This window comes from Thermochaetoides thermophila (genome assembly GCF_000221225.1).
Source record: "Thermochaetoides thermophila DSM 1495 unplaced genomic scaffold scf7180000011822, whole genome shotgun sequence".
NCBI lineage: Eukaryota > Fungi > Ascomycota > Sordariomycetes > Sordariales > Chaetomiaceae > Thermochaetoides > Thermochaetoides thermophila.
Window position 1 is genome coordinate 979,769 of NW_006383038.1, and position 12,826 is coordinate 992,594.

Sequence of the window (12,826 nt, forward strand, 5' to 3'; positions counted from 1 at the left end):
CACCAAACAAACGAAAAGGCACAGCTTGGCGAACATTTTATCTTCTTCACACAGTCAGCGCCAGCCAGGATGTGCGCGCATGCTTGTGCTTGCCTGAGTCAGTGAGCTGCCAACTTCGTTGTAGTCGCCATGTGGGAGTGGGACTAAACATGCAGGTAGATCCGACAAGCAGCAAGCACTGCATACAGTGGGTAGCTGAAGTAGACTCAAAGCGGGGTAATGTCTCTAGGAGGAGGGGAGCTGGGCGGTTGATTAAGCTGGCATAGGACGACAACGTCCCAAACTGACAAAAAGCTCTGGGGACAGATGGACAGTCCATAAATATGGATAGGTGTCCAAAGCCTGTAAGGGACGGTTCAAAGGAAATTTATCTGGTATTGCCTATCTCTAGTTAAGCTTATCGGCCAGTACCTTCAGAGGGAGAAAAAATGGGAAAGGAAGAAAGGAATAACGAATGAACTAACTAATGATTGAAGGAATGAATATATGGATGGATGATTGGATGGATGAATACAAGAATGAACAAGCATAACAGTTACTTAACTTGGGTGTGCTCTTAGGTCATCGCAGGTCACGTGATATCCCTTGATTTGACCACACCCCATAGAGACATGTTCTGCTGAAGCCAATAGTTCCAACAATCCAATCAACGAAGCAGACCTGATGCGTCTTTGCCACTATGCACATGAGCAGGTGATGATGACTATCAATATTTGGCTAATTTTGGGTGAATATATACTTATATGCCAGTGCCAAAATGGGGATTGTTGGATCACCTACCATGGAATCTACGGTCTTCATCGCGGCCATGTGCATCATCTGAATCGAGTCGTGACAAAAAGTATGTTCATATGTGACTTAGTATGTGAGGCCGTGGGTGCGCTTTTGCAGTCCCGCGTGGTACTTGCACTGCCTGCCGTCATCTCTGCTGGATGATGACATTTGAGAGCAGCCAAGACTGCAGTTTCATGTTCACTTCTGACTGTCACCATGAAAATTCAGTGTTTGCCCTGCAAAGTTCAAACAGGTGCATCGTACTGAATCCACTTTTCACTCTGATCGACACGGAAATGAAATTTATATATTTTGATTGTCTTATCAGATGGCAAGAGTCGCATTGTCATCAACCATGTACAACAAGCCAGTGAGGACAGGACAGAAGCGTGGGGAAAGGAATCAAAAATAGGGTTTGGAAACACCTTGCGCTTTTAAGATTGCCAGCTGACAGCAAAAAATGAAGGCCCACTGATTTTTTTTTTTTTTTTTTTTACACATGATCAGGTGCATGGAACAAACTAATACCATTGATTGTTTTATTGTCAATCTACATCCCCAACAAAAGCAGCACTGGCAAGCTTTTCCCATCCCAGAATCCTCACTGCCAGCCTATCCTCTTCCCACTTTCACTACCTGACCCTGCCCATGTGGTTGCTGCTGTAGCTCCCGGCTGCCCCAGCCCAATCGGCCGACCACAAAACCAGAGATACCCACGACAAGCGTCCCCAAGACTGCCGCGCTTTGAACCCACGCCCTGTACAATAATCGCCACGCAGAGAGTGGGGGAGGGCTCTTCGGTGGTGGCTACGGGAGCGACGGGCAGTTGTGCTGCTGCTGCTGCTGCCCGGGAAGGGGAAGGGGGGCGCCGTCGTTGGACGACAACGGCACGGGCATGGTCAGCAGCGGGGCTGCTGCTGGGATCTTCGGCAGCCACCTGGCGGCAGGGGGGTCGGTGGCTGCGGTCGGTGTCGGGTTCGGGGTCGGGGCCTTGGAGCGGGGCGCCGGCGCGGACCGAGTCCGGCAGACAATTCCCGGATCATGTTGACCACGGATTAGTTCATGGCGCCGGGTAAGCCGAGGAGGATCAGACGGATGCCGACGACCAGGAAACGTACCGGTCTTGACCAAGTCCCAGTTGATGCTATTGGGACGGGAACTGTGCCATATTGATGGAGTTTCTATAACAGGAAGTTAAAAGTCCTCAAGATAACATAGCACTATTGAATGGTCTAAAGCAAAGTGGGATTAATGGCAGAGTTTGAGGTGAGCATGGTGTGTTACATATAACCGGGGAGGGCTTACTCCGAACAGGCATGCTCCATGGGTAATGCTAGGCAATATGGCTTCATAGACTGTTAAGGATACATTGAACTGAAGCACATGAAGAAGGTCCGAGCTAATGGGATTGCTTCCAATGGGATTACTTCCAACTACTGCCTGTGATACTACCCCAATGCCGAATGCATGCCGTTGGATGGACTATTCCAGTACAACAGGAAGTGGTAGAGTGACTCTCCCTTGTCCCATGATGTCTTCTATCTCATCGATATGTAATGTCGACATGACGAACCATTGAATAATTAGCAGATGCAGTCTTCGATCGATGCCAAAGCTGATGAAGAAAAAAAATAATGACAACTTAAATAGGACAAACAAGGTGAACAGGAACAGTGCAAGAGAAGGAACAGAAGCAACTCTTCATATTGGCGCCCGAGCCAAACAAGATACAAATACCAGCAACCCCTCTCTTATCCGACGCTCAACCAGCTTACCCAGTTTGAAAAGCTTCTCGTCTCTAAAGCAGTCAAAAACAGTTCAAGCATCCCAAAGTTCAATGGACCGCGACGTTTCTGGAATCCTGTGGCGCAAGATTCTCATGGGCAAGTGACCATCTCTCCACCCTCTCTGATCCCATCCATTTCCCTCCTTTATTTTACCTATATACATACTTATTGTCGTCTAACGCGATGATCAATGACGCCCCCAAACTCCAAAATCTAATCAACCCCAATCAATACAGGCGTAGGAACCCTGACTTTGATCGGCCTCGCCCGCGACGTCCGCTACGTTGGCGTCAACAACCTGATGCCGCCGCCCGAGCAGCGCCGCCGCCTCGTGTCGGCCCTCGCAGAGTTCCTCGTGGCCGCCCCAGAGGACCTGACCGACCAAGAGGCCCAGCAGCTTGCCCGGGCGCTGCCCGCTGCGGCGCGGGACGTCATTGTCCGGGAGGTTCAAGCCGCTCGACCGCCGGTCCCTCCCGGCCCCGTTGCCCTCGGCCCCATCCAGACCCAGCTCGGCCAGGGGACTATCGGCCCCCTCCGCCGGCGCTGGCAAATCAGCCTGGTCCTGACCGCGCTCTTGTTGCTCGGGAGATACATCCTTTTCGTCTTTGTTCCCTGGGCCTTCATCACTCTCGCATTCTCCGTGGCATGTTTGAAGGTGGGGCTGAGCCTTTATCTCCTCTACTTTTGCGTAGACTGTTTCTTCACGCCCGCGGACGACGAGTCCTGGAAAAGGAAAGAATGGCTTGCCGAGGAGCTCAACCGGTGCGTGAGTGGAAGGACGGAAGTGCGGCAAAGGATCGATGGCTCGGGTTAGGCAGTATGGGATGGGATGGGATGGGATGGAATGGAATGGGATGTACTGTTTTAGAGAGTACGAGTCAATGGGATATGGGTACCTTTGTCACGGATTGCCCTGTCTTTTGATATGCATGTATGGGAATGTACTGGTGGCCGAGTCAAAGTCTGGAGTCGTTTCCAGTCTTTTGTCCGTTTTCTCGGATCAAAACGCCGAAACTGATGCTATTTAACGAACCACGTCAGAACTATCTACCTATCGTAGGATCTTAACAGCACTCAAATCTCGCGGCTGGGCTTCTTGTAGTTGTCCCTGGCTTGGGTATTGAGTGCTGGGACTGGCGTCAAGGCCGGCCTTCAATGATATATTACCAGTGAGGCCTGAGACCGATATTGACACTTGAGACTGAGGTCGGGCCCAAACCTGGGGAGAGTGTGGGACACCGTGTACTGGCTGCTCCTGCTGGCTCTCGTTCTGGGCCAGTTTTACTAGACTGCTTAGGTTGGGCTCTAGGATCAAGCTAGGGCCTCGCTCAGGGGAAGGAGCCGAGGTTAGCATCGGTGTTTCAGTACTGGAGAATGAGCTAGTTCGCACCTCAGTGAAGGCAGAGGAGCTCTAGATAGATGATCACCTAGAGGGATTGTAAAGTTTCTGTATATAACTTACTATTATGCATCAGGAGTGCTTGTCTTGGAGAACAGGATGTCATTCATTATTATCATTGTAAGCGCAAACCAAAACACCATAAAAACGCTGATCAGCTCCGAACCGACCCCTTTTCCCCTCCCCCCCCCCCTTTCCCCCCAGACAGACTACCCAAAACACTGCTGCCTTCGTTCTCTCGCCCTAACTCTTTGCTGTCGCGAGTACGCTGGATTACAATGTCCAGTCTCCTGCCAATCTTCCTCCCAACCAACAAAACGAACTCGAGGCCTTGGATAATCCAGTGCAAGACTGAACCACACGACAAACTTGGAAGGGCAATTGCAGTACGAAAATTGTAAAAAGACACACAGATCAGTAACGTCCAGAACATGACCAAACATTTCAGCAAGTTGCGGGGGTACTGGGATAGGGGCTCGTTATGTCCCTCGCCCTCTGGCTGTTGCTGCTAGCCCTTGTCCCGAGCTTGGCTGCTTTGGCGGGGGGCGGACCGGAGACGGCGGGAGCAGGAGCCGGCAGCTGGGCCCGTAAGAACTTACTGACCACGGGGGACAGCGACTTGGCCAAGAGCCAGACCTTACCTTGGGTGAAGTCCCACAGCAGACTCTTGCCCAAGCACGACATGCCCCTGAAGGCGCGGCGGCGCAGGTCGCGGACCGCTTCGTCGGCCGCCAGAGGGGTAAAATGACCGGTGGTTCGCCGCCTTACGGCGATGCCGATGTCGATTGGCTCGACGATGCCTCGATGAAACCGGTCGAGATCAGTAACAGTTCTTGATATTGGATAAATGCAGCCTCCTGAGAGGGGAACTGGGGATAGCGACAAAAAGCAATCACTTACCGATTTTAAGATCGTGCCAGTAGAGCTGTGAGCCCTCGCGACTCGTTATGCTGAGTCACCCTTGGATGTACTCGGCAGATTCATTTCTTGAACGATCTTGCCCGGCATTGGTTTTGCAGTTGGGTTGGAGGTAAAGGCTGTTCGCTTCCATCTAATCACTGTTTCGGGACGACATTGTGCGATGTAGATAATGAAACAATGAGATACCTATGATGAATGAGACTCAGTTAAAACTAAATGCTAACATATGTCGACACTAATGCTAATGAGCGATGACTTAGGGAGAATGTTGGAACTCGATGAGACCGGCACTTCTGTTCAAATCCCATTGTGATCCTACCTTACCGGTTGCTGTTACTCATCGAAAAGCTTGTGAAGTTTAGATTACCACATGCCAGTTGCTAGCCAAGGGCGGATGGAAGTTGGGGCTTAACGTCTTGTCGTCCCTGCTGGACATGGCGTCACCCAGCATCAAGAAGGGAAGATTGGGCACCGACAGTAAGAAACAGTCGAAAGCAAATGCCAGGAAGGCAAGCTACCTTCTCACAGGATATTTAAACATGTAACTGACCTCTCACCCCTTCCCTCCCCCCCTCAAAAACGCCAAACTTCTTCCATCCTAGCGCATTACTGCTCTCGACATGTTTTATGTCCAGCGTTACCTGACAGTATCATTGCTCTGATCATGCTTAGACCTTTCATCACAAGCTCAAATATCGTTTTTTTTCACCTCCGTAATATATGTAAATCGATGCTCATTATGTCTGCATCAGCGAACCAAATTCAGCCCCCCCCCCCTTCTCTCCCCAACTTCCTCAAAATTCATGGTGGCCTCTTTTTTAAGGCATTCAAAGGGGCATTTGTCAAAGGCAGAATGGAACGAGATAGTTCTGGTTACCTAATACCCCCGGACCAGTACTGCACGCTGGTTCTGCGCGGCCTAGTGGTGTGCTTGTCCGCTCTCCCGACGGACCTCGCTAAGCACGAGGGCTTCAGGATTGCCGAGGAGCTGCCCGTGGTGGTCCGTCAGCTGACCCGGACCCTCGATCCTGGCCAACCCACGACGGCCGCCTCTGCCTACAGAGTCCGAGTCAGGAGGGCAGTCTTCGGGCTCGTAGCTTGCAGGACGACTTCTTGTCTCGGTATGGTCCCGTCGGTGTGTTTCGTGTCGGTTCTCGCGCTCCTCAAAGAGAGAGCCAAAAACCTTCTGCGCGCCTGCGGTGATGGATAGGAGAGGCCGGAGGTGATAAGGGAACTAAGCCGGGTGATTTGACGAATGGTGTCGAAGACGGGGCCAGGGTCACGGTTTTTCTTTCAAGGAGGGATTTTTTTGAATTGAGAACTTTCGCGTTTTCTTTTTTTTTCTTTTTTTTTTAGATTTAGTGAATAGGACTTAGTGGGATATGGTTATCGTCATTATAAACTGACTTACTGTGATACTGATGTGTTTGGATATGTGAATTTTTATGGTCGTTCTGGACTGTGGTTCCCCTGCGGTCCTGCGTTTCAGTTCAGCGGCCGGCCCCCTTGCCCGACTTCAAAGCCACCACCACCACGGCTTCCGCTAGTTCGTCCTCGGGGACCAGTTCGTCGGTCTATGTTGCGGTCCCCGGCGCTGCCCAGCAGCAGCAGCAACAGCCCAGTGAAGATGGCAGCCAGCTCTCTGTAGCAGCCAGGTCTCGGTGCCGCTGTCGGAGCCCTAGCCAGGAAGCCAGCCCCTAACATGAGGGATGGCAAACCTCTTCGCGTCGCTGCTCTAAGTTTTTCTTTATGTGGGTTGAGTGCTTTTGTGGTTGTGCTTCTTGATGAGAAAAGATTGGAGGATAGACACATGGTTGCTGGTCTCTAAATGAGATCATGGAAGCTGGAGCACAAACGCACCTCAGTCTTCGTCTCTCATCAGTTAGAGGGGAAAGGAGGGGGAGGGGGAAGGGGGATTTCTGTTTACATTGAGAGTTTTGGTTGTGTTTTTGTTATCCTGGGTTTAGCGATTGGTTTGTTCGTTGTTGATTGCTTTGCTTTAGGGTAAGACTTGAAGCTAACACACCACCACACACCATCGCGGTATAGTTTATGCACTCAGGTATGTAAGTAAAATTCCCTTTTTGCTTTCCTCGCTCCAGTTAACTACTAAGTATGTAGGGGGACTAGCCATCTATCTTGCTAGCTAGCTAAACACCAACCTAACCACCAACAAACAAACACAAAATCCCACCATCCATCCATCCATCCATCCGTTGTCCGTCAATCAACACAGAACATACAATACACTTAAAACACATAGTGATACATCCCGACCATCCATCTCCATATGGCCCTTGAACTTGGGCACCGCCTTCCCTTTCCCATGATGAGTAAAAGTTCACCAACCGAACAAACATACCAACCACATTATATCATAGTATCAGCATTGGATATTGGATTTCCTGAGACTGAGACCAACCAGTCAATCCAATCAATCAATCAATCAATCAATCAATCAATCGATGGACGAACCAACCAACCCAACAAGAACCGAACATGTATGGCTCCAATCAATGATGATGATGATGACCGACGTATGCAGGCTCTGAAGAATATGATCGCCATTCACTGACCATTGCCATGCGATGCGGTGAGATGCGATGCAGTGCAGTATTGAGTTGACATGTAAGTAAAGTAGGGTAGGTAAGTGAAATGTAGGCCGGTGAGTACCTAGGCATGCTCCCCTGACCGAGAAGAGAAGACAACCCATACTCAATTCACCAAAAGTAGGTAGTAGGTCGTCACCTTTGACAGAGAGGTGGCCTTCATCCTCCGTCATCATAAATCGCTCATTTTTTTTTTTTGAGCTTGATCAACTCTCTTTCATTCCGCCATGATACCTCCCCAACCCCAAACTTTCAACCCTCAAGAAAGTAAATTCCTTAGACTAGGACTCGCACTTGCCCCACTCGGCCTAGGAGGCACCGGTTGAGACACCGGCTCCCTAGCTTGCTCCCGATCCCCCCTAACCTCCCTAGTAGCATCCCACTCCCTAACAGGAGGCAGCTGATGCTGTTGCGACGGCGGTGGAACCGGAGGAGGAGGAGGAGGAGGAGGAGGAGGAGGAGGAGCATGATACCTTGCCCCTTGCTCCCCAGGATAATGCCCCTCGTACTCAACCGGGCCATAACGCCCTTGCTCAGGATACTCCCTAGCCTGCGGCTGCGGCGGCGGAGGGGGAGGAGGCAAAACCCCATCCCTCAAATCCCGTAATTCCCTCAACGGCGGCACCGCCGGAGCACCAGCCCCACTCGTCGTCGGCGGCGGAGGAGGACCCCAAGGCTGACGAAGATAATTCGGCGGCGGGGGGGGAGCGGCTGCTCCAGTCTCTCTAGTAGGCTCTCTAGGTTGCGGCGATGGAAGGGGCGGACCTTCCTGATGATGTTGATGCATGTGGGAGCCCATAACCATGGAATGGGAGTGAGAGCGAGAATGAGAATGACTGTGACTATGACTGTGGTGATGAGATGGCGGAGGGGGAGGCTGTGGGCCGTGATGGCTCGGGTGATGGGGCGTCGTCGGAGGGAGATAAGGTGCAGGTGCGCTGCTCGATCCTGGACCTGGAGGAGGGGGGGGTGGCGGCGGTGGCGGCGGGGGACCCGGCATGTGTCTAGGAGATTGCGGTACGCCATTAACGAACGGCGGGGGCGGACCTGCCAGGTGCCCGTTAGACCCAGGAGGAGGAGGAGGAGGAGGCGGCGCGGGGGCCGAGGTGTGAGGAGGGTAATGGTTTGAGGCACCGATGGGAGGGGGCGCAGATGGTTCGGCGGCGCAAGAGCCGGGAGGGAAGTCGGAGGAGGCGATGGGCCATTGCCATTAACTTCGCGCGGGGTCGGATGCAATGGAGGAGGCGGCGGACCGCGGTGCCAATCGTAGCTTCGAGAACCATAGTTAGGCGGCGGGGGAGGGGGAGGAGGGGGAACACCCGGATTCCGAGCACCCAAGGGAGGAGGTAAAGTCGGCGGGGGTACCTGCGGGCCGGGCTGCACTATGCTGGGCAGCGCCAGGGGACCAGCGGCGGGCGCCTGAAGCAACGGTGGAGGCTGGCCAGGGTTCGGACCAGGACCCGGAGTCGGCGGCGGACCCCAAGCGTACGGGGTCCTGCCGTGGCCATGAGACCTGGGCTCAGTCGGAGTCGGACCCAATGGGGGCAGAACGGGAGGAGCCTGGGACGGCTGACGCGGCGGCTCAAGGACGGGCGGAGGGGTCGGCTCCTTGGCCGGCTGCTGTAGAGTGGGCTGACGACCGGCCTTCTTACACTTATGGCACTGGAAACTGCGCTGCTCGACGAACTTACGCGCCTCGGAGCTTAGCTGTGCTACTTCTTCCTGTGTCAAGTCGACCGGATACCACTTCGGGCTGACGTCAACGCCGCAAGTAATGCACACCTTGCCCCACGGATGGCGAGGGTTGAGAGAAGTATCAACTCCGTTGGTGATGGTGCTGTGCGACGACGAGTACGACGACGAGGAGGAGTCGCCATTAAGTACCGCCGCCAGCGATGTCCGTCTGTTCAGCTGGTGATGGTGATGATGATGATGATGATGATGATGATGTGCCGCACTGCCACTGCTGCCAGAAGACGAGGAGGACGAGGACCCGTTGGCCATCTGCTTGGACGCTATCGACAGCTGATTCGCCTTGCGCGCGCAGCCCGTCAGCGTCAAATCGGCCTGCTTGAAGTTCTGCACATATAGTTGCAGAGCGTTCATGCCCGTAGCCTCATCGACAATGTCATACATGCGATGGACGATCGTCTTGGTCGGCACATGGTCCTTGCACCACACCGCCGCCGACATGACGCCAGTCTCGCCCTTTATGGTGACGATGCGGAACTGATCGCGACGCGAACCCTTGACCGGCGTAATATCGAAGCCCAGGACATAGCCGGCCTGGTTGGCGCACTCCACATGAACCGGCGCGTGGCAGTGATGGCAGTACACACAGGCGCCCTTCCGCGTCTTACACACCTTGCACGTCTCCTCGTAGCGGGCACGCGGGATCAGCGGGATGCCCTCGCTGGGCGCCAAACCCTTGGCGTTGCCGAACTTGATCTCGGCCGTCCACACGGCGCAGGTGACGTGAACCCAGTTGTTGTCGGCCGTGCGCTTGAGCGGCTCGTGGGGGTTGATGGGCCGGTTCATCTCCTCCTGCTTCTTGCGGTAGTACTCGATGGCACGCTGGTACGTCTCGCGCTCGATGCGTTCGCGTTCGCGCTCCTTGTCCGTCTTTTTCTTGTGCGAGTTGGAGATCTTGGGCGGGTCGAGGAACTCGTGCTCGGTAAACTCGATCGGGCAGAGGACGCACTTGTAGTGCTGCGAGGGGTCAGAGCTCATCCATTATTCTCAGATAGTGGAAAAAAAAACAAAAAAAAAAAAGAGAGAGAGAGAGAGAGAGAGAGAGAGAGAGAGAGAGAGAGAGAAGAGAGAGAGAGAGAACAGAAACCTACGATAGAGAGCTGCGGGTTCTTGTCATTCAGACACATGTCGCAAATCCACTTGCCCGGCGCGCGGTTGTCCACAACACCATAGCAGTTACGGTGCACCGTGAGCCGGCACTCCTTGCACGACAAGTGCTGGTCGCCCATTGGCTCCATCTCGTGGCAGATGGCACACGGCAGCGTCTTCGGCTTGGGAATCTCGGGCATCGGAGGAGGTGCTGGCGCAGGAGGGGCCTGCTTCTCCTTTTCCTTCTCCCTCTCGGCTGCTGCTGCTGCTGCTGCTGCTGCTGCTGCTGCTGCTGCTGCTGCTGCTGCCGCCGTTTTCTCCTTGTCGGCAGCTGCTTTCTTCTTGTTGGACGAGGAGGCCGCATTCGACGCGCTGCTACTACTAGCAGCCTCCGAGGGAGCGCGGTCACCATCCCTGTCCTTCTCTTCCTTGATCTTTTCCTTATCCTTCTCTTTATCCTTGTCGACGCTACTCTTCAGCTTTTTCCTAGGAGGCTCCGACGAAGCAGCAGTCTTCTCTCTCGCAGAATCCTTCTGCTCGCGCTCAGGGCTGGCCTTCTCCGACTCCGGCGTCGAATACCGCGTGTTAGCCATCATCTCGTCGGCTGCCAACAGCTCCTTGTACAAGTCCTCATCGACCTTGCGCTTCCAGCCTCGGCCGCCGTTCTGGGCCATCTTCTTGGCCACCTCCTCGACGTCCTCCCACTGGATGGCATAGCGACGCCAGAGCTCTGCGCACCGCCGGCACAGCGCCTGGATGTACTGCTCCTTCTTCTCGCCCTGGCCGGCCTTGCTCTTATCGCCATTCTTGCCGCTGCCGCTCTCCTTCTCAGAGATGGGGCTCATGGCCCCCGCGGGGGCACGGCGCCACTGGCGCGACTTCTTGGTCGAGCAAAACTTGCAGATAAACGACTTCTTCAGCGTCTTGGCCTTGTCCGTGTCGAACGCCGAGTCGTCCTGGTCATCCGCGACATCATCCGCCAGCTTGTTCGCGGCCGCCTCGGCCTTCTTGGCATCCTTCTTGCCCTTGCGGCCCGAGAAGTTGCCCCAGACCTGCTTGCCGCGCTCCGTCTTCTTCCACGTGTAGTACCAGCGAGTGATAGTTGCGGCACTCAGCGTCTTGACGTGCTTCTTGACGAGGTGCAGCTCCGACCCGTACTTGGCGACGCCCTCCTCAAACTTCTTCTGCTCGGCCGGCGTCAGCTCGGGCTCCTTGAACTCGGCCTTGGGCGTGCGGGCCAACTCCTCGAGAGCCCTTTTCGCATCAAAGTTGCACCGGAACAGGATGTCGCGCGCCACGTCCTGCAGGTTGGTCGAGTACTTGGGCAGGCCCAGACTCAACGCCATGCTGCGCGCTGTGTCCATGTAAGCGTCGAGCTCATCGTGCGTCATGCTGGAGCCGCACTCTTCGGGGGGCTTGAAGAGCAGCGTGGCCGTGTCGTCGCCGCCTCTCTCCACATAGCCCGGGGGCTCATCCTGGATCCATTTGGGCCGCTTCTCCTTGCGAATGCGCTCGGCCTCGAGAGCAGCTTGCTGCTCCTTGGTGAGCTTGCTGCTGCCCTTACCCTTCTTGATGTCAATCGTCGGTTTCACGTACTGCACAGGCCGACCGTACCAGGGGGGCACGACGGCCTGATGGCGCAGACCTAGCCGGGTGCTCGCACGGGGGAAGATGCGGTCATCCAGATCCAGCGCATCCTCAGCCTTGCAATGCATGCCAAGATAGCGATACGGCCACAGGCTGGCATGATAGATCTGCTCGGCCGTAGGCGGGGGGTGAGCCGGTTCGTCGACAGGGGTGGTACGACTGGTGCGACCAGAGCCCTCGGGGGGCGTCGGCATCGGGCATCTCTTCATCTTCGTCATCGTAGGCATCGTCGTCGTCGGCCTCGAGGATGGATTGCTGGTCGGCAAGGTTTGGTGTGTTACGGGCCTCGAGCTCGCGTTCGCGGGCGCGGCTGCATGCGGCGCACGACCAAGCAAAGCCGCGGCTTGGCTTCTTCAGCAGGGGGGGCCGCACGCAATTCATGTGGTACGTAGCCTGGCACATGGCACAGTCCACCGAATCATTGCTGCAATTGGTCCGTTCGTTAGCACGCGGTCTGGCTCCACTTTGCCTTGCTGCTTTCGGCACGCTGATGACGGCACTGCGGTAGCAGGTGGGTATTAGGTAACCTTGGTGGTGCACTGTTGCACTGGCGGGAACGCTGACTGGGTCGGGCCCGTGCTGGCTGCTGCTGCTGCTGCTGCTGCTGCCGCCGCTACTCTTGCTGCTCCTGCTGCTGAGCCCTGGATCTTGGCCCTTGGCGCCCATTGTTTTCTTTTCAGTTTCTCTCCTCATTGGACTCCCGACCCCCCCCCCCGCGCCACCCCGCCAAATTAAAGACGAGACAGCGAGACAGCAACAACGAAACAGCTGCGGGAAGCTCGGCTGCCCGCTCACACGTCCACGTCCCACGTCCATCCCTCCGTTCCAGCACAGCGCCCACCAGCACA

The 12,826-nt window shown here is 54.9% G+C and overlaps 4 protein-coding genes across 4 annotated transcripts; 1 reads left to right on the forward strand and 3 right to left on the reverse strand.

Annotated features, from left to right (window-relative positions):
* Positions 1-1,581: 1,581 nt before the first annotated feature.
* On the reverse strand, positions 1,582-2,099 carry CTHT_0067130 (uncharacterized protein; the record flags this gene model as incomplete). The annotated part of the gene is made up of 2 exons (XM_006696943.1): positions 1,582-1,918; positions 2,080-2,099. 2 exons carry the CDS (start codon positions 2,097-2,099, stop codon positions 1,582-1,584), a joined length of 357 nt encoding a protein of 118 aa, XP_006697006.1.
* A 206-nt stretch (positions 2,100-2,305) lies between these two features.
* On the forward strand, positions 2,306-3,621 carry CTHT_0067140 (uncharacterized protein; the record flags this gene model as incomplete). Its single annotated transcript, XM_006696944.1, has 3 exons — positions 2,306-2,327; positions 2,798-3,323; positions 3,603-3,621. 3 exons carry the CDS (start codon positions 2,306-2,308, stop codon positions 3,619-3,621), a joined length of 567 nt encoding a protein of 188 aa, XP_006697007.1.
* A 783-nt stretch (positions 3,622-4,404) lies between these two features.
* On the reverse strand, positions 4,405-5,317 carry CTHT_0067150 (uncharacterized protein; the record flags this gene model as incomplete). Its single annotated transcript, XM_006696945.1, has 3 exons — positions 4,405-4,760; positions 4,861-4,885; positions 5,249-5,317. The coding sequence occupies 3 exons, from the start codon at positions 5,315-5,317 to the stop codon at positions 4,405-4,407; spliced, it is 450 nt and encodes a 149-aa protein (XP_006697008.1).
* Positions 5,318-7,749: 2,432 nt separating this feature from the next.
* Positions 7,750-12,644, reverse strand: CTHT_0067160 (uncharacterized protein; the record flags this gene model as incomplete). Its single annotated transcript, XM_006696946.1, has 4 exons — positions 7,750-8,166; positions 8,256-10,199; positions 10,334-12,071; positions 12,136-12,644. The coding sequence occupies 4 exons, from the start codon at positions 12,642-12,644 to the stop codon at positions 7,750-7,752; spliced, it is 4,608 nt and encodes a 1,535-aa protein (XP_006697009.1).
* Positions 12,645-12,826: the final 182 nt, after the last annotated feature.